This window comes from Lepidothrix coronata, unplaced genomic scaffold, assembly GCF_001604755.1.
Source record: "Lepidothrix coronata isolate B3197 unplaced genomic scaffold, Lepidothrix_coronata-1.0 Scaffold69, whole genome shotgun sequence".
In the NCBI taxonomy this organism is placed as follows: Eukaryota; Metazoa; Chordata; class Aves; order Passeriformes; family Pipridae; genus Lepidothrix; species Lepidothrix coronata.
In genome coordinates this window covers 651,145-678,735 of record NW_016690249.1, presented here as the reverse complement: position 1 = coordinate 678,735, position 27,591 = coordinate 651,145, and the positions used below count along the sequence as shown (strand labels likewise).

Below are 27,591 nucleotides of genomic sequence, written 5' to 3'. Positions count from 1 at the left end.
AGTAAACAAGAGTGAAAGAAATACCCAGCTACCCTCAATGTAATGCTATTCCAAAGCAGAAAGTCCATTTACTTCAAACACTATTCCAGAGCCATTGGGCCAGCTCTGAGCTGGCACTGTGTAAATATAGATAAATTGAATTATGGAATCCCTGGGTTAATAATACTAGTTTTGTGGTTAAGAGCAACAGCATTTAAAATACCAGTACATGTTTGACAAACCTATTTGATGCAGCCTTTATGTGGAATGAAATTAAGTCTAGATATAGAAATAAAAATCACATAAATATAAAAGCCAAATAATGTAAATTAATAATAAATAGTTGTAAGTACATAGGCCATTAGTGTTGAAAAGATTCTTCACTCCAAACTTCTGGTCTTTTCCAGGAATCTATCATTTTTCATGTTCACATTTTGTGCCTGTGAAAGGAGAGTGGCTACATATGTGATGGGATGGGGCATGGAACACCCACATTCAACATTGCCAATGGGTGGAAAAGAGACCCCTGAAAATCAGCATCATCCTTTTTCCTCCTTCCCCTGCCAGAATAGCCACTTTTCCTCTGGGACACAGTCTTTAAAGCCTCAATAGCATCCAAAGAGTCTCCTCTCTGCATGATAGGGCAGAAATAATTCGATTTAAAGATGAAAATATAGTAAAAAAAGTATATGCTGGAAAATATTTAAATTCACTTTGCGCATTTTTAAGTCTGCTTCCATTGTAATTGGGTGAGACCGGTCATTTTAGATGCTAAAATGCTTAAGTAACTTTCGGAAACCTGCCACCAAAATGGCTAGAGATAGAAAGCTGAAAATTGGCATGTTATGACATTCACTTTAGCAGAGGTGCCCACGCTCTTCCCACAGCAAAATGACTTTAATTTGCCCAACCTCAGAGTCCTTGAAAATGACACTGAGCATTTGCTGTAATGATTTCTCACTAAATTAGAAAAATGCCCAACTAAGGAGGGATTATCTCTGCATGTGGATGTGGCATAATGACTGTCAAGTGCACTGAGAGCCCCACTGGGCTTTGCAAGGTACACAGGGTCTGCAGCAGAGGCCAGTGTGTATTGGAGAATATTAATACTGTCTTGTTGGGGGCATCCATTGTGATACTCTACTGCTGTTCAGACAAAATTATACCATACGAGGGAATTCTCTTTGCTACTTTACATATATGAGGTACATTTTAGAGCTGAGGATTAGTTCCAAATTGTCTGGCTGACAAACTCAGTCCATAAAGGATGCAGTCACATGTGCACCCACACTCTCTGTAGTGTATGCATCCACTGGGACAGCATCACTGCCAGATCCTTCCTCGCAGTCCATGGCCTCTGTGCCTGCAATGAGGATGTGATAGTGAACTTGGTTTTGCACACCTAGAAAGTTTTCCAGCTGCACCCTGGGAGCCCAGCAGCTCTGGTTCAAAATGTGTTTTGTCCCCCAGGTGTCTGGGTACTGCTGCCCAGGTTTTGGAGTGAGAGAGGAGCAAGCTGGCTGGGCAATGCCACTGCCTGATCATCTCTCTCACCATGGTGAGGAACTGTCCCTATCTGCCTCTGCTCAGCCTCTGTGTGAGGAGGCACACTTTTTTATATCAGAGCTTGTACCAGGAAGGACAGAGAGATGGTGGGGATGTGTTGGCAGACAAGGACTTCGAGAGCCTCAACACAACCGCCACAATAACACTTCAATAGCAACACTCAAACGCCCAGTTCTCTTGTTCCTCCCATCTCACTGCCAGCCAACTGGCTCAAACCCATGCTGCTGAACAGGCATGAGGAGCACACACACATGCCTCTGCGGGTGTTCGTTGACTTTAGTGCCAGTGCTCTATTAAAAAGGATGCCAGACCCCTCGGTAAACCCACATGAGGCTGTTTCTGCCTCTATTTTGCAACGGCTTTTCAAAACAAGTCTGGTAAATGTGAACAGGATGGGAGGTGAGTGCCGGAGAGTCTGCAGGGCCCTGCTGTGCCAATTAGGGTCCCCCGAGGGGTCTTTCCTTTTGAAACTGGTCCACTGGGGAAGGAAGGGCACACAGGGATTATGGCCAAGCACGGAGTGAGATTGACTGACTCTTATATCAAGGCCAGATTTTGGTCTCAGACCTACCAAGTTCATCCCCAACAGCCACGAGAAAAAGAGCTAGGAAGATGATGCCTGTGTTGTGTCCAAACTTCGAGCTTGTCCTGCCATCCCATCTCACATGGGTAATGTGGGAAGCAAGCAGAGGAGGGAGCAGGGAGAAAGAAGTCAGAGGTCTAAGGGTCCCAGGAGTCAGTGGGTGAAGGCAGACCACCAAGGAGAGAAAGCAGCCTAAAGATTTTGTCCATGTGTCCCCATCTTGATAATACAGCTGCCTAGTGTCACCAAGTTCTTGCACCTTCCAGGCAAGGGAACACAAATCAGGCCAGACACAGTAGGGTATGGCTACTGTCTTGTGCCTGTCCTGCACTGTCATGTCTACGGTTCCCCTCCACCTCCCATTTTTCTGGGTGTCCACAGAGGTTCACAGTGTGCCATGGGCTGCAAGGTCATGGTCTCCGTTCCCCCATGGGATGGAGATATAGGAGCCTGTAGATCTCCTGGACCCACAGCTATACAAAGAGCTTCAGGGACCTGGGAAGGCCAAAAGACAACACATTTGTTTTATGGACAGGAGTTGAGGCTGTCCCAGCAGTGGCAATTTCACCTGCTGTACCTTCATCCTTGCTGCCCAGGGATCCCAAGCGCACAGCTTCCCACAGCAAGTTCAGCCCGTGTTCGGAGCTTTGTTGATCTTCTCCACGGGGATTTCCCACGAGGGATGACATCTCCCTTCCTGACTCTTCCCGGTGACCTGAGTTGTTTCGGACATGCTCCACAATGAGTCCCGTCCCGGCAGGGACCGATGGTAGCCCAGAGACCCAAGCACATTCCTCGGACCTGAAACCCGCCGGGTCAGGTGGTGCAGCTCCCCGCACAAAGGGCCTTTCCCTGCACAGATGGAGCGGCGGCGGGAGCGCCGGGCCCTGAGGGTCCCACACTCGCGGGAGTTTGATGCCGGTCCGGCCCTGCCGCCGCGTGTGGCACCCCCGGGTCTGCGGGACCTGCCGGCTGCTTCCGGCAGGGCTCTCCGAGAGCCACGGAGGTGAGGCACCGCGCTTAAACACGGCAAAGTGGTGCCGGGAGGATGCGGCGGCCGAGCGGGGCTGCCGGAGCCCGGTGGTCGTGAGGGATCCCTAGTACGGCCGGCCCTGGCCTTAGCCCCGACGGGTTAGCGAGAGGCCGGGGTGGCCCTTCGCCGCTGATGGCAGCGGGCACATGGAGAGAGGACCCGAGCCCTCCATCAGCCAGGTGTTTGTATTCACGTGCAGCCGTACGTATCTATGGGTACACATCGTGCATCTCTCTCCGGCAGACTTGCTACCGGGGTGGGAAGGAAATGTGTTCAGCCCAGTCTCTCCCCAGCCCGACCTTTAGCTTCGCGGGGAGGACCGAAAAAGCTCCCGGGACAGGGGGCAAGGGTCCCCCGCACCCCGTACCTTCAACTCGACCCGGGGAAAGGAAGAGTCCCCGCCATCTGCGCTCGCCGGGGCGGGAGGGTCCCGGTGCCGGGTACAGTGGGGTGAGTTGGAGAGCGACGGTGCTCCCAGCGCACGATCGCAAACACCGAGTGGCTGCTTTCTACGCGAAGGGAAGGACATAAACCACCAACGAGCTTTTATTGTTATCATAATCATTATTATCATCGCCATCATCTGCACATAAATAAATAAATAAATATCTCCCAGGGGGAGGGAGTGGGACGGAACGGTACAACCACAGCTGTGTGGCAGCGACTAAGTCGAAACAAAACCGAGAGCAATTTTTGAAAGAAAAAAAAAGGGGAAAAGGAAAATATAATAATCCAAGCAGCCTTCGACCCTCCCCATCCGCCTGCTTTCAGGCACCGCCGAGTTACCGGAGAAAGCTCAGGACAGGCAACACTCCAGGCGGACGCACCTCCCGGCACTGCGCAGCATCCGCGCCCGTCTCGGTGCGCGGGGAGGTCTGCGAGGACCTTCCCGGGCTTGGGGCTGTGCCTGCGGGGAGACAAGTGAGAGAGCACTACGGGGGGGCGCCTGGGGTCCTAGGGAGCAATTTATTTACAACAGGGTGCCAGGGTACCCGTCCTCATGGGCCGGGGGTCTAGAAAGACTAGAAAGTCCTTTGTAAATTACACAAATTATACAAAACATTATAAAATCCTTCGGCTGCATTTCAGCACCGGGGCAGGCAGGCCTCCTTCCCCTGCTCTCGCCACAGTTCCTGGGGAGCCGGGGTGGGTGTGCGGGGGGCTAGGGCGTGACTGCGAGACCTCTGTCGTCCTTCCCCGAGGAGGACGGAGACATGCGCAAGTCCTCGTCGTCTTCCGAGCATTTGATGGTGGAAAGGGATGAGCATTTGCAGCTGTGGCCGCTCCCCCCGCCCCGGTGTGAGCTACTTTTGCCTTCTTTCTTGTGCTTGACCCGTCGGTTCTGGAACCAGATCTTCACCTGCTTCTCGGAGAGGTTCAGGTAGGTGGCGATCTCGATTCGCCGCAGCCGGGAGAGGTACATGTTCGAGGCGAACTCCCTCTCCAGCTCCAGGAGCTGCGTGCTGGTGAAGGCGGTGCGCATACGCTTGCTGCTGGGCAGCTGGCTGGACGTGCTATCTGGGAACGGAGCAGAGCGCACGGTCAGGACCTGCCGGACCCGCCGCCGCCCGCCCCGCAACGTCGGTCTCCCCCCGGTCCCCGCTGAGCCCTCCTCGCCGCCCTCTCTGGGGGGGGTCACAACCCTTCCTCGTCCCCAGAAGGCCGGTGACCCGGCAAGCGGCTGCCAGGCCGGAGTTCGAGCTCACAGGGTACCGCGGCCGCCTCTCGCCGTTCGCACGGCCTGGATCGGAGGCTCGGCGGGCAGCACCAGGGCTTCCCCTGCGCATCGTCCGAGGCACCAGCAGAGAGAGGTGCCGGGACTCCCCGTCCAACCTGCTAGTGCTGGGTAGAGACACTCCTCCCCCGGTGCCTTCGGCAGGTTCCCCCGGGACCCCCATCACCTCCCCGGTTCAGTGCTGTCATGCAGGCATGCACCACCCCGCTTCCCACCCGTACCCCCTTACCCACGGAGATGCAGTGGAACTGACGGGGGTCTGGCAGCGGGTAGGCGCCCTGGTAGAGCGCCGGTGCGTGCCCGACGCTGACGGCGGAGACAGAGTGCTGCTGGCGGGCCAGGGGCGAGTGACAGTACTGGGAGCCAAAGGGGGGAAAGGAGGCCTTGATGAGGGGGATGGCAGGCGGCGGCGGGTGCAGCTGGGAGGCGGTGACACAGAGCGGACAGACGCAGAGCAGCCCGGCCTTGCGAGCGTGGCAGGCGCCGGCCGGCAGCCCGGGCAGCGGGTGCGAGGGGTGCACGGCGTAGGGGAAGAGCGGCGGCGGCGGGCTGCCCTCCCCCTTCTTCTCGCCCGCCTCCCGCAGCACTAGCGAGTCCACTAGGAAGGAGCGCGGCATGGCCCCACGCAGCGCCCGCGCAGACCCCGCGCGGCGCCGCTGGCCAGCCTGAGTGGTGCTGAACGGGGCCCGCCGCCCGCTTTAAATAGCGCCCGCGCCATGTGATGGCGGCGCCGGGCGCTCAATGGGCTTTCTGTGGCTCTTCTCTTGGCATTCACGCCGCACGCTCCCTCATTATTTCCCTTGTTAACTAAATGAACTGCATAATGTACTCTATTCTTGTCGACCCCACCCACGCCGTAGCAGGCGGCCTCTCCCCTCCTCTCCCTTTGGCGGGGTTATTTTCTCATTCTCTCGCGATTTAATATTCTTTTCTTTCTCTTTATCGCTCTCCTTCGCTTTCAGCCCAGCTTTCAGCCCGCTCCCCCCTGTTTATTTTGCCGGCTGCAGCCGCGGTCTCCGCCGGCGCCAGCTTCCCCTGCCAGGCCCCCGGCGCCTTTCCCACCTGTGGCACCAGGTCGGCCCCCCAGCCTCAACGGCCTTTCTCTCTCCTCTCGCCTCCGGGATGCTTCGTCCCCACTACCGCTCCTGCCGCCGTCCCCAACCCCGCGTCTTTGTTCACAGCCCGGTGCCGGGACCTGCCGCTTATCGCTGTCTCCGCCGTCGGGCGAAACCTCTGGCCGCAGAGATGTGCCCGCCGTTGCTCCATCGGCAGGGACATCCGCCAGGCCTCTGTGTGGGCGTAGGCGCCCGGGCGCAGATAACGGGTATGGAGCGCCACAAGCATCGCGGGTGCACTGGTGCGGGTATAGAAAACCCGACACACAGACACCGCTCCGTGTCGGCGGCACCCGCGGCGGGTGCTTCAGCAGAGGGAGAAGAGGTGCTCGGCGCATTCCGCATTCTTTATACCTGGTCCCTCTGCTCGGTCTTAGCACCTGCCACCGATAACACCTGCCATCGCAACATCGCTCTCCACGTGCGGCGGCCCCGGTCCCGGCCGCCACCAAGCCGATCAGGCTCGGCCCCGCATCGCCGCGCACAAGTGCGCCGGGGAGTCCTTGGGGCCATGGGGACCGACAGGGAAATGGCTCATTTCTCCCGAACGATAGGGATTTAACTTAAACACTGCTGCGGTGCCTGAATGTTTTAGCACAGGGATCTGCAAAGCTCACGGCAGTCTCCAAAGCGAGTGCGCGTCCGTCAGAGCTAACGCGCACCGGCGCTGCTCCGCGCAGCGGCTCCCGGCGTCGCGCTCTGTGGAGCTTGTTGATTTAGTAGGAGAATAAGGAATGCTAACAAATAAGAAAAAAAATTATCACAATATCTTCCCCGATTTTCCCGATTTTAATATACAGGGAATAAAAAGACAAACGCATCCATCGACTCCTGTCAAAATGTGGAGAGATGACTCCCTGCAGTAATCTCCCCGCCTCGAAACTAAATGGACTTTTATTAAAGGGGGTGAAAAAAGAGGGAAAAGAAGTAAAAGCCTTGAAAGCAGTGTACTCCCGTGTCTCCGGCTGTGCAGAGGTTGTTGTGTCTGTGTTCACATTCCTCACTGAAATCCACGGAAGTTTTGCCGAGATATTGTTGATGCCCGAGCCTAGAAATATACTGATGTGCAAAAATGAAAGGCGAAAATTACAGAGCGAACAAAAACGAATGTTACTAAACATTCAATCCCGCAACGATATAGAAAGGATTCCCAAGTGCTCTTCCCCTGAAAGCGTTAACGGGGTTTGGATTTTTTTGTTTGTTTGTTTGTTTTATTTTTAAGGGAAAGGTATTTTAAAACATTTTCCGCTGGAGCTGGCGCCCGGTAAGGGGCATCTCTCCCCGCTGAGAAGTGTCTCGCCACCGGGGGGTGGTGGATTCAGGCTTATGCCGAGGGATTGCCGCTGCCCGGGGGCTGAACCCCGGGGCTCCGAGCCGCAGGGAGGCAAAGGGTTAACGGCTTCTGAATGCACACCAAGCCCAAAGCTACTGGGAAAGAATATCCAAAAAAATAACCAGTTTTTTTTCCAGCCGCTGGACCTTATTGAATGTCATTGAAGAAAGTTTTGAATGCCAGATAAAGAGAGGCGAATTAAAGTGTGTGACAGCAGAGGATAAGCAAACACAAAGAGAACTCTGTCACACTTTGGGCAAAATCCGTGGGCTTTTTACCAAGCCTCTTCGCTATGATTGAATTAAGTAATAGGAAAACATTTTCTTTCAGTTTAGAGCCATTAGACAAAAACTTCAAAGCGAATAACACTTTTTAATGTGCAGCCCAACAATGGAATCTGTTTTGTGCTGAAATGTTTAAATGGTTTGTTGTGCAACTGCGGGCTGAAATAACCTAGACTGCAGCAAAATAGCATCCTTCAGGCCGTTTTATAAGCGTTTGAAACTAGCACAGATCTTTAATCCCAGCGCTTCAAACTAGACCCCCTCCCTGTTTTTTTGCGTCTCCCCACCATTTTGGGGGTTATTTTGGGTTTTTTGGTTTTTTTTGATAGTGGAAATTCTCACCGTATATTTGCTGTCTCGAAGCGATCGCCGCTAAACGAAAACGGCACCGAGAGCGGGGTAAAGAGCTCCGCCGGCGGGGTACGCACAGCAGGCGGCTCGAGGGGCACGGGTGGCGGGGGTCGGGGGGAGCCCCTTCCGGTGCTGCGGGGCGGCCCCCGCCCGGACCTGCCTGTGCTGCGTGAGGCGGGCAGGGCGGCTGCCCCGGCCGTGAGGGGGGTCCTGTCGGGACAGGGGCCCCGGTGGCACCGGGAAGTGCCGTCGCTTGGGCTCCGGAGGGAAAGAAACGCTGGGTGGTAGTTGCTACCCCTGCGCCCTGCACTCGCTATCACACCCCCCGGAGAAGAGGATGTGGAGAGGGAGGCATTAGAGTGCGCATCAGCTGGGGGACCCTCAGGGAGCAGGGCGTCAGGGGTCATTGCGGGGGATGAAGGAGAGAGAGGGCAACAGCGTTAGCACTGAGTGAGCCTTGCCTTCCTCCCCGGGGCTGGGTGGCCTATGGCACCGCTGCCTGCGAGAGGAGAAGATGTCAAACTGCGGCTGCCTAAGGGTAGCTGTGTGGACATCGGCTGAAAAGAGCTCCCCCATCATTTTGAAGGACCAGCCGTCACCGCCTTTTATAATGACGGCTTCTCTCTCCGGGATAGTTGCCCTTACTGTCTGGGGGTGGGAAGTGACACACACCATCAATCCCTAAGGAGAGTATGGGGAGATGCATTAATCTGAGAGAGGAGGTGAGGATGCAATCTGGTTGGGGTAGGATGGAATCACTATTTCCAAGAGGACCACATCCTTGGTAGCTGAGGAGGACTAATGATTTGTGAGTGACTGTAATATTCCCCAGCCTAGTCCAAGAAGTGATTTTCTAATGGCAAATACCAAAATGTAAATCGAAGCCAGTTCTGTACCACAAGCCACACACCATGTGATGGACTGTCCCAGGAATATGCCTTTTTGCATTGGACAAACACAGACAGGAGCAAGTCTGTGAGATATTTGTGCACCCCTTTAATGAGCTTGAGCAAAGAATGATTCTGAGTTTACTTGATTAACTAGAAATAGATTTTTTAAAAATCACTGCCTGATGAGCAAAATTGATTTCTTTGGCTGCTGTACTTGCTTCATTGGTCTCTTACTTTATAGTACAGGACTAACTGCATTAACATATATACAAAATGTTATTTTTTGCTACTTACTGTTATTACTGGCTACTTACTTACAGCCATGTTCTGTACAGAATGAGTGTTTCCCACGGGCTTATCTTGCACAGTGACACAACAGGGCCTGTGTGACCAGCCAGTTCAGCAGTGTTTATTTCCACAGCATCTCAGAGGAGAGGTGGAGAAAGCTCTGTTCTTCTGCTGGGCCAAGGTGAAGTGAAGAGGGCTGGTACCTATTTGGGACCAGCAGGTGATGCTTTGTGGAGTGTTCGTGTCACCCTGTGTTTACATGAAACTCGGTGTTTGAAAACTGCAGTGTATATTTTGTGCACTGATTTTGGTCAAATGCTAGAAGCATTTGTCACCCTCAAAGCCAGGGTTCAGGGAAACAGTCAATGAGAAGAATGCAAGTATTAAGTATCTGCAAAGAAACCAAACCCCAATTTTTTGTCATGAGCTCAGTGATCTACTTAACCCTGTCTGTGAGTACCATCAGAGAAGCACGAATAAAACCCAGTTGGAAGACAGGCCACATCACGTCAGACCAGAAGCCCATCTACAGCCATAACTTTTCTGCAGCAGTGGCTGTGACAGAAATCTAAGGAAGTCTATGGGAAAACAAGAAACATAGAGTGATCCTTCCAAAGTTTACTCCTGGCAGCCACTGATATGCAATACGAGGGATTCCAGAAACATAGGCGATGTTTGTGTTTAATTTCAGTTTTTCCAAAATAAAGGCTAAAACACAGGGTCGGAGTTTTTCCCCCTCATGAAGTTGCCTTATGTTTTCCTTCATCTCTTGTCTTATCTATCAATTCCTTCCAAATTTATAACTTTATAAATTTGGTAACCTACCAGCAATGGTTTTAAAGGGGGCTTAAAAAAAGATGGAGAGACTATTTATAGGGACAGATAATGATGGGATAAAAGGGAATGGGTTTAAAATTAAAGAGAAGAGACTTAAATTATATATTAAGAATAGATTCAGAGGGTAGTGAGATACTAGAACAGGTTGCACAGAGAAGTCGTGGATGCCCCATCCCTGGAAGTATTCAAGGCCAGGTTGGATGGGGCCCTGAGCAACCTGGTCTAGTGGGTAGCACTCCTGCCCAATGTGGGTGGAGGGGTTGAAAGTAGATGATCTTTAAGGTCCCTTCAAACCTAAACCAGTCTATGTTTCTGTGATCCAGCCCTGCCACATTTCCATCGTGGTTCATTGTTTCATCTAGTTGCCATCGTAAGCTATCCAGTCAATAAGTAATCTTGCCAGTAAAGCCTGTGTCACAGGAGGACCAAATTAAAGCTGTTCATCTCCAGGACCTTTACTTTTTTTTTCTTTGATCATTTTCCACAGCAGATATCTAGGGTAGAGATTTGCCATTTGAATCTTCTTCAGTCCCGTTGCTTGCTAACAGGGTTAGTCTACAAGGGAATCCTGTACTCATCTTCTAAGAAGACATTATCCTGTTCTGTTTGTCTTCCTTGATTTGAACCTTTCACTGAGGAGGAGGTCTCAAAGAAGTAGTTGTACAGAAATGGTGGAAAAGTAACAGGAAAAGTAGGAATATGTAAAATCAAGCAATTTAAAATAACCTTTTGCTTCTAGAGAGACCACATTTCAAATTGGTAAAATCAAGTAATTTAAAATAACCTTTTGCTTTTAGAGAGACCACATTTCAAATTGGTGGAAACCTTGCAAGACAAAAGTACACACAGGATGGAAAAGAACTTGAGAGTAATGAAGACAAGGAATTACAAAAAAAGGAACCGGATATTAGTTCTGCACACATGATTAAATTATGAAATTAGAGATAAAATCCTTCAACCTCAGAATCCCCCCTATTTCCCAGTTTTTTTTTTACTACCTCCTTCCCCTTTATCCAAATTTCTCACCTTTAGGTATTCTGAGTCCTCTACAAACTGAAAGTTATTGAGGTTGTCAGTCTGCTCTTTGAGAACATCCAAGGGGAAATTCTGTCATCATGTATGGTAAGAAACCATATCATATCTGTTATTTATGTGAAGCATTTGAACGCTTCTCTGTAGCTGATGTACTTCTTTTCAAATTTTATTTGCCACATTCATGTGGCAAGTACTCAACAAACTGTATTGATCTGTAGCATGTGTACTTGAGCTTATGGGTACACTGGTTTCAGTGCTGGCTTCTTGTCCCCCTCCTGGCAAATTTGGAGGATTTTGCAGTGGTTGTGGTTATTGCTGAGTGAGACAGTTGGTTAGTGCATTTTGTGATGTAAGAGAAACAAATAAATGTTTATTAGATTCACTGTTAAAGATCTTTCTTCAACTTCTAAATGAAGTTGTACAGGAAGCTGACAGGAAAAAGCATTTTTCCCATCATTTAAAAAAGAATACCAGAGAGTGGAAGATGCTGAGCCAATAAAGTCACTCAAAAACAAACTCCCAGATGGAGTTCCCCAACACACAGAAGACATTTCCTAGATGCTTTTGCAATGCTGCTATACAGCCACATGCAGAAACACACCATGAGTGTTGCCAAAAGAGGAATATGGCAAATGGGGCAGGGTGTTTTCCTGGTAGGTTGCACACGGTGAGTGGCAAGGGTTCTGAGAAAAGAGGGAGGCTGGCTTACCTGCCCCAGGGTTTCCTGGCCACTGCTGGTGGCATAGTGACAGAGCCTGAAAGTTCCAGATCGGAACTGTGTAGCTCAGTTCCTTCTTTTGTGTTGACAAATATGTGTTCTTGAAGTGTTTATCACACATAAATGTCAAATGATTATTTTAAGTGTTTATTCAGCTTGTGTAAAGCAGACCTTACCAAGGCATATTAATTCCTTTAACTTGCCAGTCCTGACAGTAGACTGAGAAAAGGAACACTTTGAACTGAGAAAATAATTTCTTCTTTTAATTACATTTTGAAGACTTAAAAAACCCTTTTGAACACAGTAGAGTATCCAGAACATATTAGGTCACATGTGTTCGTGTCTGCATATTTGGACATGAACCAGTATATTATATTATTAAATATATCAATTGACATATCAAATATATAGGATGAGAGAGTACACCCATGTACTACCATAATGTGGCAATTTTATAGAAATATTTTCCTGGAAGCTGAATGCATGGAAATCTTCCAGTTCATGCAGAACATTTTCTAGAGAAACTAAGCAACCATTGGTTAACAAAAACAACATCAGGGATATTAAGTCAGTACATGGCAAACATATGTGATGGCACTGCAGTTTTTGTGTATTTCAAATGCAAGTAAAGCCTGTGAACCTCTTTCTTCTGCTTCTTTGTTTTTGTAAGTATGATGACCCAACGCATACTAAGTTTGGATTTGTAGTTGTTATAGTCTGTCCTGGATTAGTAGCAGACCTGGGAATTTTCCTACTCAAAACACAAACTTCACAAATTGGAATTCATGCCCTTTTGCTGTTGGATCTTCATCTTCCACATTTGGAGAGTAGCGTCCTGTGACTGTCCTGTGGCTGTCCTGTGTCCTGTGGCCCTGTGTACCTGGTGTGCAGAATCACAGTTGAGCTACTGCTGGGGATGCACATGAGCAAAGAGGCTCAAGGTACCTCTTGGAAGAGTTCACTTCTTGGCTTTAGCCTAGTGCCTCAGTCCTTCCCATCATGGGCTAAGGTGGTTCCCTCCATTATGTTTCAGCAATACTGTCCATCACATGATCCCAAACAGAGTTGTCTTATGTTTTGGGAAGATAGCCCAAAGCCATGTGCTTTGATATGGAAAAGATTATCCCAAAATATGAGCCTTATGCCAGAAAAGTTTAATAGGAAGGCAGTATACTCCAAAATACAAGATGGGTACCATGGACTTCTGGAATCCCAAAGAACTTGTCAGAGCCTTGAACTTCAATTCTTGCAGTTTGTGTGAAATAGTTGCCTATGAAAGGATAAATTTATGGCCATATAAATACTTATTGGCAGCCTTTCAAAATACTCTTCAACCCCTGTAAGAAACTAAATAATCTTAGGTAAACTTTATTCCTCATGTAGTTCTACTGTGGATATATAAACTCTTCTCAGTACATCACCTTCCACTTTACTTAGTACAGACATATAGGGAACGCACTAAGAGGAGGGAGTCTAAATAAGAACTGGTCATTGTTGGCCGCCTTTGTAGTCAGTGCACCTGTGCAGATGAATTAATTTGACTTATCTCAGAAATCCTTAAAGTTTCAAAAAAAAATCCCACCAGAAATGCCTACCTGGTGCTATGAAGTATCCCAAAATGCCCGACCCAAACGCATGTGCCCAGCTGAAGTCTACTTGTACTCTCTCTCTGTGCTGTTCTGCCTCAGTTGTTGCCTTTTCTCATGGATGGAAGCTGCAACTCTTCAGAGCATGGGCTCTTCAGAAGCCATGGGGTTGCCTAGTGTGGGCTGCGTGGAACCCCTCTACTCCCACTTTGACTTTTACACATGAATCATCGCTTTTTTGACACCTCTTGCAGCTTGTATAGGTGAGGTCAGAGCCTTTTAATTCTGCTCCTGTCCCAGAGTATGGAAACTAGTTAGAACCCTGTGTGGGTTTGCTCTCCCTGTCCTGGGATACCAAACCGATCCATTAGATTTTAGCCATTTCTCTGGGATACCAAACCGATCCATTAGATTTTAGTCATTTCTCTTTGCTCTGTATTTTCTAACTTTTCTCTCTAGTTTTTCAATTTCACTCCTTCTTTGCATGCTTTCCATACTTTTCCTTCTCTTCCTCAGAGTGTTTGTCATTTTCTCCATCACCATGTTCCCTCGCTGTATCTCTTTTCTTCTCTTCAGTCAGATCACTATCTCAGTAAATGGAACAAATCTAATCACTTTTTATCCAGAAGTGTGAGAGAAAAGGTTTGAGTTGGAAGTCTTCCAATTATTGCCTCTAAAAGATAAAACTAGGAGGGTTTATAATGTCTTCTCCAAATTTTTCACATTATCCCGATGAAGGGTTAGGGGAAAAAAAAAGAGCATACCACAAAAGGGCAGTATTTTGTCTGCTGCAGATTAGGAGATTCTACTGTCTTAGTCACAGGCCCATAAAAAGAAATGATAAGTTAATACTGCCATAAAGAGCAGGCTGGCAGAAAAGCAATGTTGCAATCTGGAAAGATGAGATAAATTTCAGAAATTTCTGCAGATGTCAGGAGAATAATTGTGCCCAGAGGTGAACAAATACTTAAGCTCAGTCTTCAGCATAGAATGAAAAAGCTCAGCAATTGCACAAACTGTCCCTTCTTCTTCTTCAGAGATTTTAACCAAACTTCCACTTGTTCTTTTTTTCATGACCAAGCTTAGATCAGATATTGAAATACTTTCCTTCATGGTTAAAAACAGCTGGAAAGGGACTGAAAGAGGGGAAGGTATCAAAATTCCAAATCCAGGGTGGCTTTTTGTGTGTTCATTAGTATACTTAATGTACACACAACAGTGCCTAGGACATCCTCTTTGCTAAGTAATATACTGGTCAAGTTGCTTAAGTAAAAGATAGGAGACTCTCTGCAAGAGGAACATCATTATTACATCAATGTTTGAAGGGTAAAACTATGACCAATACATGTTCTCCAGTTGTTTGGTCATTAAAATAGCCACAGATTTGGCTTGACCCAATGGAGGAATCAAGGTCACATAAAGGAGCTTAAATATCTGCTCACCAGTACTGGTATGACACAGACATCTCTTCCTCAGCCACTTCTGTGTCTGGTAGCCGGCAGGCAGTGCAGAGCCCTCTCTGCAGCCTTTCTGCCATCCACAAAGACTCTTCAGCACTGACAAAGGCAGAGCAAGAAAAAACGGAACTAGCCCTCATACTTGCATTTTCAGTTTTATCCCCTTTGACAGACGAGCTGTCCTACACCAAGAAAAAACAGACTGAAATGTGCCTGCCATGAGTTTCCACCTCACTTGTCCTGTGGACACTATCTGCCTTTCATGCCATCAAATCCCTTTGTTTCCTCATATCAGGAGAGTTTTTCCTCCCTTCAGAAGGGATAGGAGTTTTTTATCACCAGTGGTCTCAAAACTACATCTTCCTTTTGGAGCTGAGGCAGTGAAGGCAAGCTCCTGAGCCCAATTTGCTTTGCTGTTCCAGGCAGGATTCTGCAGCACCTCAGTATAGGAAGCACCTTACTCTTAAGGAAGGGCAGCAGTACTTTGGAGGACACAGTGATGAACCTTGATATTGCTGGGCTTTCCTCTTCGATATTGCAGTCATTTTGGTACTTGTAGCTCACAAGTCCTGGCCTTATTGTCATCCTTTCCATGAAGCTCTTTGCCTGGGCTGATCTGTTTTTAGGTGCCACATTTTTCACCACCTGGTCCATCCATGTTTTGGTCAGAATGCTGTCTTTGGCTTAGGGAAGCTTGGTTTGTCTCACCAGAGAGAAAAAACAAATCATTTGCAGCACTGAGTGCTTCCACGGAGAAAAAGCCATATAACAGCTCTCCCTTATTTTAGACATTTTGGGAGAGTTATTTTTAGATTTGATTACTAAATCAACTTTGTATAAATTACTAAATCAATTGTATGCATTTTGTTTGCACACACCTTTTGACTTTACTATGGTACTTAATGTGAAAACTTACACATATACATGCACATATACAGAGGCAGACACAGTGCAAATACGTGTCTCTCCCAAGGCAGCAGAAGTGCAGGACTTACTTCTTACGGACTTTGTGGCTTAGGCTCTGCCCCTCAGGTTGTCAGGATTAGAAAGAACCTGAAGGTGAATCCAGCTGCAACTGCAGGCTGTTACTGCCCCCCTGGCCTGGAGGAGTGGCCTCCTGAGGTTCTGGACCACTTGTCCCTGCCCTATGGCCACTACACGTGCTCCTGCACAGCCTGGGGTTGCTGGATTAGACAGTTTTACAAACTCATCAAAGTTGTATTTTAAAAGGAAGTATCTGATAGGTTTACCCCATCTTATTTAAGCAGTAGATTCAACAGATCATATATGTGTTTCTTAGAGGAATTTAAAAATGGTTAGGAAGGAAGAGGAAAGCTTTATTGTAAGGAGGCACAACTGCAGGACTTGTGTTGTTTGTGGCATGCTATTACATGAGGGTGTGTGTCTGTATGCTGGTTGCTCGCTTCCCTGGTATGTTGGGTGACCCAGCAGAAGCACATTTTCGTGTGGGATTTGGACATCCCACTTTTGTAAACGAGTTTCCTGTGGGGAATGGCCTGTGGGGAGGGCAGTGCACAGCACCATGGGCCCATCCAGGGGGCTGATCACGGTCAGCACGAAGCAGAGGGGTCCCATCCCAGCCAGGGATCCTGGGCAAAGTACCCCTATAGTCAGCCCTGCTCCCATCAGCCACCACCCTGCATGACCAGCCAGGATGCTGTGCCTGTAGTTTCTGGAGAGGCTTTCCAAGAGTCCCTGACATACTTTCCTAAGACATCCCCAGAGGGATAAAAGGCTGGGGTCAGAGTAATTTGTTTTTCCACAGCAAGTTTGCAGGAACAAGCAGCATTCAGGGTGCTCCCCAGGCCCAGAGGGTGAAGCCCTTGGCTTCTCCTGCTGACTTTTGCTGCTGACTTTTCTCACATGGGGGATGTTTGTGTGTGGCTGTGAAAGGGGGTCTCTTGTTTGTGCCACGGCCATCACCACGTAGCACCCAATGACACACAGGCTGCTTGGGGACAGCCTCTGAGGTGACAGTGGCCTTGTGGTGCTGCTGGTTGAGTTTTGGCAGGTCACAGTGCTGGCCATAACCAGGAGTCCTCAAGCTTGGTGTCCATGGTGGTAACAGCTCCACAACTTCTGTGTTGTTGCATATTTCAGAAAGGCTTCTCTGCCTTTTCCTAGAGTAATACGATTTAGATCAGTGCTAAAATCTTGCTTCGAAAGAAGGAGACCTTCTGAGAGAATTACTGTATTGGTTGCATGGGATAGGGAAAAAGAGCACGAGAGCATGCGTGTGTTGTGCTCGTCTATTCAGGACTGTTCCAAGCTTGTCTGTAGGTGAGTTGCTCCTTTGAAACAGATGTTTGCAATCTAAATTAGGTCTAAATCTAAAACACTTTGCAGACATGACAGCAACTCCCTTGTAAAACCTGCCCAGAAGTAGGCTGAATACCCAGTGAAGGCTGCTAATACAGAATCAAAATCATGACAAATGTTTTCCACTCTCTGAAAAACAAAGTCAAAGAAATATAAAAGATGCCAGTATAACTAAACATAAGAAAAAAACCCCCAAACTAAAACCACACATACAAAGGTGCAAGTCTGAGTCTGAAAATCACTGTTGTGGCTTCCACAAAGCCTATAAGTATGCAGAATGTAATTCAGCTGCTTGTTAGCTCAGGTTATTTGTCAGGAATCAATTCAGCACTGTAATGCTCTTCTGAGACCAGCTCATTCTGCAGGCTCCCAATCACTTCAGAAGCTGCTGTCAGTGGACTCTTTGCCTGGGAAGCATTGCAGGTCCTGTCCCATCTCTGTCACAGCTTGCAAATTTTGTTTGAGGTTTTAAGAATACTACCTTGTTTTCTATGTTTCTTCTACATTTGAATTGTATTTCTCCTGTTTATATGAGCTTGTTCAACCCAGGCTATGTGGGAAAAGCGGTGTAAGTTCAACACCCCTTGCACATGTCCCTTTGGCGGCCCCTTCAGTTATGCTTGCAAGTGAGAAATAGAGAAGGTTACCACTGCTGCAGTTCTCTTAAGAGGAGGGGAAGGCAGCCAAGATAAGAGTGTGCACAGGGTAAGAGCACTACCACCTCCAGTTTCAACAAATATTATTTTTACTATTTAAAATTTTATGGTAAAAATGAGGTAATAATTAGGAGAAGTTCTCCCTTGGCCATGGAAAAATGTCAATAACAGAGTCTCACAGAATAGCTCAGGAGAGAGAGGCACATATTTCATTGGAGTTAAAAATTAACAAAGGACATCAAACAAAAAAATAACCCATTCATTTGATATTTTTTAAAAATTGTAAGTTTGGAAAAAAAATATGTTGCCGTTAATGATGCATACCCCATTTGGTTTTTATTTCTCAGACCAGCATATCATACTTATTCTGTCACTTCTCCAATCTTCTGCTTAACATCAACCTCTGGGCAGTTGGGCAAAGTGTATGGCTGCTGGCATTTGTCCACCTCTCAGCCTCCAACAGGACCAGTGCTGAGAGACTGTGGGTCCTTACAAGGGAAAAACTACTACATCTATGCTTCTTTGCCTCAAATTAAACTTTATTTCTTAAATATTATCACATCTTCGGGTTTCTGGTCAAATGTGCTTTGAAGTCAGTGGAAGAAATGCTACTGCTCACAATGGCTTTTGAACACCTGCCATCTTGCAATGCTTTTCCATGGGTTTGTAGTTGTCCCCTCTTCAATGGATTTGTTTTGTGCTGTTCTTCACACCAGCAAGAGGAATAAGTTTCAGCATCCTCTGATCCTCCTTCCACTTCAGGTTTATCCTCACAAAGCTCTATACACCATTCTAACATCAGAGGGTTCATGGAGCACTGTGCAGCCAACCACCCCACATCCTGAATGTACCAACAGCAACAGCAGGAGCTGCTGAGCTGTGCTCACACTTTAGAGGGCCTTCAGAGAAGGGAAGTCTTGTGTGACCAAATCCAAGGTAGGAGCTCATGTCAGGCAACACAACTTTCTTAAGATACCTTTACTACATTAGGGGTTTTGTAGGGAGCAATAGCATTATTTTCAAGCAAGTCCCTAACTATCTGCTTGGTTGATAGAATGGTTTGAGTATATGCAAGTCAAGTGCTTTCTGGAAAAGAACAAATTGGGAAGCTCTGCCCAAGAGGCATGTGAAGTGGGATACAGTCTGTAAACATGGGCATGAGGACCTGAACCGGTAACTGGGCCCTCAAGAAGCAGCAAAGCAGAGGTACAGTGGGAACATTTGGACCAAACCTTGCTCAGAAGATGGCCCCTCATCTGAAAATGAATGTAGAAGATGAGATTGCAGAGGCTTCAGGCTACACGCCTGCCCCTACTATGCTGCATTGCTGGTTGGGCCAGTGCAGCCCCAGAAGACAAAGTACACCCACCCATCAGGACAAGCATGTTCTCTCCTTAGCCAGGCCATCCAAATTCACCATGCTCAGTCTGCGACTTTGTGTCCAAGTTATTGAGTGGATGGAAAGCTGAACCACAATGGCAAAGCAATACATTTAAAAACTAAATACTGTTTGTTTCACTCCTTATAAGTAGCCATGTTTTGACCCCTTTGCTGAAGAGATTTCAAGGGTCTGGGTCACTAAACTTAGCTTTCTCTGCTGGGACATCACTGACAACCATAAGCGTGACTTCCACAATGCACGTATCAATCATGGAACGCAGGAAACCACAATCAATAATCAATGTATGGCCTGTCCCCATCTACCTGCACAGTAGCGACTATTTCTTGGAAGGCCATTTTTATGAAGCTTCACCTCCAAAAGAAGAGTGTAAAGCAGAGTACGTGCTCACTGCTTGGCTTCTTCTGGAGGACAATTGCCCTGCAAGCTGTGCACAGCGCCTTCCAGCACAGGAGGCTAAATCCCAAAGAGAGAATAATAATGTGCCTGAGTCACATTTGCTACTTTGTCATCCATTACAGAGCTCTGCATCCAGAAGTAGGAAAGCACTGAAGAACAAGGGTGTTAGAGCCCAGAAACAAACAAAGCCCTATTTCTGTGTTAACCGCAGTACAATATCTCCACCTTACTGTACAGACTTGATGAAAACTATGGTATTTTTAACCTTTGATGACACTAGGAGTCAGAGAAGGCTCTGAATTTACAGGTTTTACATCAGTTGACATTTTTCATTTTTTTATTAGTATCATCAGAATAGAATAAACTTGTGAGACATAAGGACATAAGTTCAATGCAATTAGTTAATATAATTAATAACAGGAAAGACGCTTGTCTTTCTATTGCAGAAGATGAAAACCAGCCACAAATATATTCTTGAGCTTTTTTTTCTGCATATGTCTCAAAGATTCCTTTGTCCACTTTCTAGATTGCTCTTAGAAATGCCTTTTTCAAGCAGTGATTATTCATGGTTTCACAATGGACATGGAGGTCACTATTAGAATCAAAAAATTAAAACCTTCAAATTTTTCTTTTGCCATTAACTTCTAATATGGAACAAAAAAAGTCTTTATTTCCTTCAATAATAGATAAGGGTCAAAGGCTACACATTAAAATCCCCTCCATTAGGCACAGTCAATTGAATTTTGAAGTTGGGTTTTCTATTCTGGAGTCTTGGTTGGGAACTAAATATAAGAAGAAGTCACATTTCCTGGAAAAAAAAAAAAAGCCTGAGGACAAAGGGACCTGCTCATGAGTGTTCACACGACTCTGGGCTATAGCAGCACTACAGACCAGGTTCTGACTCCTAGCTCTAAGGAGGCAGTGATGGATGATGTCCCAGTGTGAAGGCTGAGCAGTGATAAATGAGGCAGCCATGCTGAGCACACTCAGGGTAGCATGGTAGTTTTACAACACATCATAAAACAACACTGGCTGCTGCTTTGATGGACAAAACTCATGGAGACTGGAGAGGAAATATCAGTTGCCTGTGACAAGGCATTGGGAAGGTCTGACTGGCAACTGAATGCAAACAAGAGCACCTTTGCTGGTGCTTCTGCTGGGAGAGCAAGGACAGCTATTTTGTAGGTAAAGACAGCTTGTGCCTTTTCTCTGTGGATGGCCATTGAGAAGCTGTGGGTCAAGAATGCTGAGTAACCCTGGAGACAAAATCTCTGAGGTATTTTGAACCTTGGTCTCAGACACATAGGTATGGTCGGACATTTGGGACCTCGCTCCTGGACTTTGGAAAGAGACAGGTGCCAAAACTGTGTGGTAAAAAATTCAGAGATTAACTGACTGAGTTCATGTTTTCACCAGTCCTTTGAGTGTATTTTCCTTGTTGAAGGCAGGTGCTCTCAAGACTGGGTGAGAGGCAAGTTGCCAGCTGATACATCTTCAGCGACCAATTTCTGTGACCTGCAGCTCTGCAAGAGCAACCAGGGACAGCACTGGGTCTGGCTGAGACAGGGAGCTGGTGTGGGTGGCAGGGGGCAGGAGGGAAAGAGGTGTTGAAGAGGATTAAAGTGAAATCAAAGTAACAGCCCTTTGCTAATGCCCATTTCATTGTCTTAGCTGTTGGCCCCGGATGGCACAGAGTGGCATGGTAAGACCTCCAGAAACATCTGGCACAGTCATTGACTATGTAAGAGTGGGAGTCATCACATTCACCCTTGGCTGCCCAGATGCTGGAGTCAAGGGGAAGTAAGTCCCCTGTAGTTCTGCTGTAGTTCATGGAGGGGGTGCGGCATCACCAACCATTAACTAATCCCCCAGCAGGGCAATCTCATTTCCCCAGAACCCCATCTCAAAACTCAGTGACATATATCACCTGTCAGAGTCACACTCCACATCTGAGCAATGACTGTAACCACACTGCAGTTATATTATCCAAAGCTGAAAACTCTCTTGCACATGACTGACTTTCCACATGTGAGCACATGGTGTTAAGAAGTTAAGAACATGCAGCAGTTCTTAGAGGCAATACTGAAGACAGAGAGCCTTTAAGACAATTTTCAGTTCCTCTTGCCCTTCACAAAGTCAGAGTGTCTTAAAAAAGGGCCTATCCTTTCTTCAATTGAATGATTCAATTTTTCTTATTTGATAAAATTTATCCTGTGTAATGGGCTAGATAGATGACCTACAATACTGGCCCTTTTTGAAATCCCTAATTTTCTTGATCCTGTAAATGTGTATGTCATTGGGGTTCTAGGTCCGGTCTGAAAACAACATATAGCTCAACTGAAAAAAAAATAAACCTTCACCAGAACAAAAATGGAGATGAGGAGCATGAAGGCAGTGAACAGTGATTCGAGAGCAATAAATGGAAGTATTGATCTTAGGAATGAGAAGGTTGTCCTCCAGGCTCCAGGGTACTGAGTACATGTCCCCTCACATTGAACTCAGGGTGAGACCCCTACACAGAAGTATCTGACCCTCCTGTCCAGTCTTCCTCAGCCACCAACAGCAAAGTGGTCCTGTGAAATGTATGCAAAGATTCAAAAGTGAGATGTCAAAGGGGTAAAAACACAGTGATGGAAAGCATCAGAAACCAAATAAATTGAAACAATTATCCCATCCTGTACACGGTCTGCTGCACCTGCTATTAGGAAAGTTCACTTTCCTGTAGTAGACACCATCCCTATCACAGATTGCTTGGCACCTCTCCTTTGAAAAACCCTTGGTCCCACCTCTTGTCAACCCAGCAGCCTGTAATCCTGAAGTTTGGATTACCCAAAGTTGTGTGACGCGTAACTACAGATGGTCCAATAATAGCAAGTTGGACATTTCTGAGAAAAATATGTATTTCTACCTATGCTTGATGCAAAATTTTTATTCACTGTGAAGTGGTGAAAGGACTAGACCTTCCTTAAAAGGGAATTTCTGCTCCTTCATTGTGCCTGAGATGCATACGGATCGGTAAAGATGTCATGAACTCTGAGCTTGGCTTGATACCCTGGGCTCTCATGTACGTACTGCAGAGCACTCTCTGTGCAAAGCAAGGGAGAAAGAAGCACATTTCAGATCCATGAATTGCTAAATTGCAATTCAGAACAAATGTTGCCCTACGGCTGCCAAAGCTGAATGCAGAGGAATAGGAAACCTGGATCCAGTCCCAGGCAGGGTATGTTTGGTCTGATGCAAACAAACATGTTTGCATTGATCTGGACCTCAAAACACAGCAGGAAACAAAACCAGTCCCCAAGCAGGAGGACATTAGCCCTCATGATTCAAGACCAAGATGCAAGAAATATCAATGGGGCATATATAGTGGCAGCTTTGCAAGGCAATGGGACCTCAGAACTACAGCTGTTGGCCATTGCCTGCACCCTGTTCTGCACCCATCCTTCTGCGGGCTTCTTGACCTGCTCCTCTGTGTAACCTTGCAGCGTCCCCCATCAAGTTGGGCATTGTTACCCAGAATCCTCAAAGACTGGCTTTGTAGTTTTCATTTCTTTTTAACTTGTATTTGGAGAGACATTAAGGTCTCCTGTTGTATGATTCCTTTTGATTGGTGCACTGCAGTGAAGTGTACACCTGCAAACTCCCTTTTTTGCATGCTGGGTAGTGAGTTCAGTTTTCCTAGCAAGACAGTGTCTCCACTGGTTCAGGATCCTCTTCAGGTTCAGAATGAGGGTAGTCATCACTTCCGCCTCTCATCTCAATGATAAGCAATACAGAGAGCTCCAGATCTCAGTGAATAATGAGTCCGGCTCCCAGATATTATGTTTGCAATAATAAATCTGAACTTGTCTTCTTTGTTTGTGGTGTTTTCTAACCAGTAGCAGCCACCTTTTCAAACTCTCATCCACAATTCGGACACCATGCAACATGTTATGGCTGTTTCTTAGCCCAGGCCAAGAATATCTTATAACTGGGACTGAGAAAAATTAGAAATCAAGAGACATTCATCAAGTCTGCCAAACCCGGTAAACGGTAAAGCTCATTTTTTTTTTCTGCTGCTGCTGCTGTCAGATCAGCCTGTCCCATTTGCTGTGCTGATCTGGCAAAAGGTAACCCAGAGGAGGACTTTCTGTCCCATTGCAGACTCTCCCCACAGCGCTCTTTCCCTGTCCCTATGTCTTCAAGACATTCTCCTTTCTGCTCCTTTTCATTTGGTCACTCATTTCTGTTACCTTGGACACAAGGCTTGTGCTTGTAGCTGCTCTGCTTTTCATCTACAGAACAAGTCCAGCTCCAACCACCATTGAGCCTCTGAATTAGATTTAGTTTTTTCTCCACTTTTTTTCTTTACTCTTTACTTTGTCTTTCCTGCTGTGGTCTAAAAAAATTATATTTGGTTCTTGTTTCATAAGCTAAGAAAATGCCACATTAAAAAAAAAGCACAACCATAACTGCTTTTACCTTTCCAAGTGAAACAACATCCAAACTCCCATGTTCTCTTGAATGGATAACAGTGGTAACTGAACCTGGTGAAAACTCTTGAAGACAATTTTCTATCGTATAGAAATCTATCATATAGACATCTTTGTCAAAATCAAAATGTGCGTAAGGACGATACCAAGCATGAAAAATTTTCAATTAGAAGAACTTGCAGTGGTTTTATTATTCTTTATTATTCCACACTAAAGGATATTGTGACATATTCAATTTTGATAAAGTCAAAATAAAATGATTTGATATTTTTATTCTAGCACTGGTGCTATTGTAGCACATATCATTACCTAACATTTTTTTATGATGTTTTCTCTTTATTAAAGTTAAATGAAAATGTAAATATTAAATGAAAATTAAATGATAATGTAAATATTAAAGTTAAATGAAAATGTACTGAATTACCAAAACAAAATCTTTCAAGGATCCTAAGTCATACTTTTTTTTTTTTTATTCAAATGTGAATTCAGCAGGAATTTTTAGGTGCTGGCTTTGCTCAATATGAAATGCCAAGGAGTATAGAGAGCACTCCTCTCCCTTCTTCCAGCCTCCTTGGAATGGAACAGTTGGCTTCCTGTTGCTCTGAGTACATTCCAATCCATCATGGGCCTCCTTTTATAGGTAGCAGGTTATCATAATCTGCTATTGTTTTGAAACACAATTCATGAGCTGCCAGTAACACCAGAGGTTGGCTTTAAGGTTGATGTGTCTCATAGCAAAATGCATCAAGCACAAACCATGTCATATCTACTTATGGGAAGAAAAATCACCTATTTGTGCTCAGGAAATATGAAACCAACAAAAACTATGTTAGTTCAAAGGAAAACACAGAAGCAAATAAAGTTCACATCAGTGCAGAGTAGATAAAATGTCAGTTCTCTGCTTTTTGACTTCTGTGAAGCAGAATTTAATGAAACCTTTCTAATAAAATGCCAAAATGTTTGAACTCATCTACTTGCACCAAGTCAGGGTGCACTGACTACATGCTTACTACAGCTTAAGATTTTTGGTTTCAGTTTCACAATAGTAATTCTTCATTAAATTTAGTTGAAATGGGATGTGTATTTAAAGCAAACGAGGATGTTCACGTGGCCTTTTCATTGGATTGACTAAAGCTATTCAAACTCCTGATTTCAGGCAAGCCTTAGCCATGTTCTGTCACTGATGAGGCTGAACTGATATGTAGAAGGAAGGTATCTCCAAGATCCTGCAAAGCTGAAACATGACATGGCTCAGTGGGAAGACATTATTGTACTATGAACTTCTAAAAATTAATTTTCCTGCCCAAACATTCTCTATTGCTTCTCAGATCAAGATAACCTTTGTACAAGTCTGTATGGAGCAAAGTGAACTTTGCTGCTGAGATTGGAAGTCTAGGGAAGAGCCATGGGCAAATTACTATTGAATTTCTTTTCATGGGATAATTTAACAGTGATCATGTTCAGTATGATCCATGTGACTTTTGAATGGAGTAGAGATGACATAAAATTTCTCCTTTTTTTTTTTTTTTTCACAACTGTGATGCCAGTCTGTTTTATGCAGTGATTTAACCTTTTAGCCCCACACAGGTATAAATCACTTTGATGAAATGCTTACAGACCTGTAACCTCTTCTTGCAACCTCATCCAAAGAGTTGATCTCTAACTGACTTTCCTGCATTTGCTCACCTATATCTGCCTTGGCACAGTGGAAGCAAAAAAAGCTGGTTTTAATAACAAACCCCTCACATTCTCTCCTTCTCATAGAAATCATTAAATATTTCATGAGAGACTTGGCAGTGGTCCACTGAAAATTCCCTTGTCCTTTTGTTCTAATCCTACTACCATGAGCAGAAACAATTAAAACTGAGGCTTTGACTCTAGAAGTGCGTTGGTGTCAGGGGTGGACTCTCCCTAATTCCTGTTTGCAGTCTGGGAGGCCTGTAAGAGAGTGGTTAATCTTTACTGTGCATCCCCTGTAGACCCAAATAATAGGGAAAGAATGAACACTTGGCTATTCCTTTCCAAAAAGTGTAGGTAGCTTCTATTCCTTTCCATGCCTCCTGGAAACAGCCCATCTACCTTAGTTACCATCTAGTCCTCAAACTTGACAGCAGAGAATCATAGAATCACCAACTATGCTGAGTCAGAAGGGATCCATCACGATCATTGAGTCCAAATCCTTGCCCTGTGCAGGACACCCCAGGAGTCACACCATGTGACTGAGAGCGTTGTCCAAACACTTCTTGAACTCAGGCAGGCTTGGTGCTGTGACCATTTCCCTGGGGAGCCTGTTCCACTGCTCAACCACCCTCTGGGTGAAAAACATTTTCCCTGATATCCAGCCTAAACCTTCTCTGACTCAGTTTCGTGCCATTTCCTTGAGTCCTGACACTGGTCATGAGAGTGAAGAGACGATGCAGTGCCCACCAGACCTGTCCACTCTAGAACTTTAGAAGCAGTGTCTTAGCTTTGTGACTGCTGTCATCCAGCTAGGATGCTAGTTATGGCACTCAAGAGAAAGGTGAAAGAATCATAATCATTATTATGCTCATTTCCACCAGACTTTGGTTCTACAGTATTTCCCTTTCTTTAATGTAGAGTTGTGACAAGACATGAAATACTGGGCAGCTGGAAGGTTTATTTCTCTTCATTGTCCAGCTGTGACTCTCAGAGCACTATAAATTGCTGAAGATGTTGCCTTCATGAATCTTACATCCTTCTCCAGGCTGATGGATGTGAGAGTATGTATAATACCCCATTGTCTGCAGTCCTACATGATATAGGCACTTGCTCGTTACTGTACTTTGGCAGGATTGTCTCCTCATGTGTACAGTTTAATACACACACTGTCATCACCACAGTAAGATTTGTTTATATGCTCTATGTTTTAAACTACAAAGTTGTTAAAATGTTTGGGGCTTAGGTTTGTGTTCTTTTTTTTTTTTAATGGAACTTTAACTTGCGAATCTAACATTTTTGGAGAAAGCTCAGATTGTTAAGGAATCAGCAGGACACATCACCAAGTTACAATAGGTTCACTTTCATGTGGATGCTGTAGCAGGCTAGCCTTCATGGAAAAACTCTGAATGTGAATTTAGCTAGTTTTGGATAAAGACGCCTTTCAGCGTCAATAAACACCATGAATGCAGCCACGGTAGAGTTACAACTTAATGAGATGAGGGGAAGTGCACAGGGTCAGGCCTCATCTCCCGGCCTCTGTCATGCTAATCAGCTGGGCAGCCTGCAGCTGAAAAACTGCTGGAATTTTTATTTGCATTTCATTTAGTTGGAAGGAAATTGACCCAGATGGTCCACAAAGGCAATAGAAGGCTGGCAAGCAGTCTAGTGCTGCACACTTTTCTGAGGGGCTGCACTTGTCCGCCCGTCCCTCTTGGAGCCCAAAACATAAAAGATTAAAACAGCGTAAGGGAATTGATTTCATGATTTTTAGATAATTTCCCTAAGATTTCAGAAAAGACCTAAAAAACCTAATTTAATCAGCCAGGAGCTCAATAGTAATTAAAGGGAAGAAAAG

At 46.0% G+C, this 27,591-nt stretch overlaps 1 protein-coding gene across 1 annotated transcript; it reads right to left on the bottom strand.

Moving 5' to 3' along the window:
* Positions 1-4,272: 4,272 nt before the first annotated feature.
* On the bottom strand, positions 4,273-5,513 carry GSX1 (GS homeobox 1). Its single transcript, XM_017818547.1, has 2 exons — positions 5,126-5,513; positions 4,273-4,679 (listed from the first exon to the last, which is right to left on the bottom strand). The coding sequence occupies exons 1-2, from the start codon at positions 5,511-5,513 to the stop codon at positions 4,324-4,326; spliced, it is 744 nt and encodes a 247-aa protein (XP_017674036.1). The 3' UTR covers positions 4,273-4,323.
* Between the last annotated feature and the right edge of the window lie 22,078 nt (positions 5,514-27,591).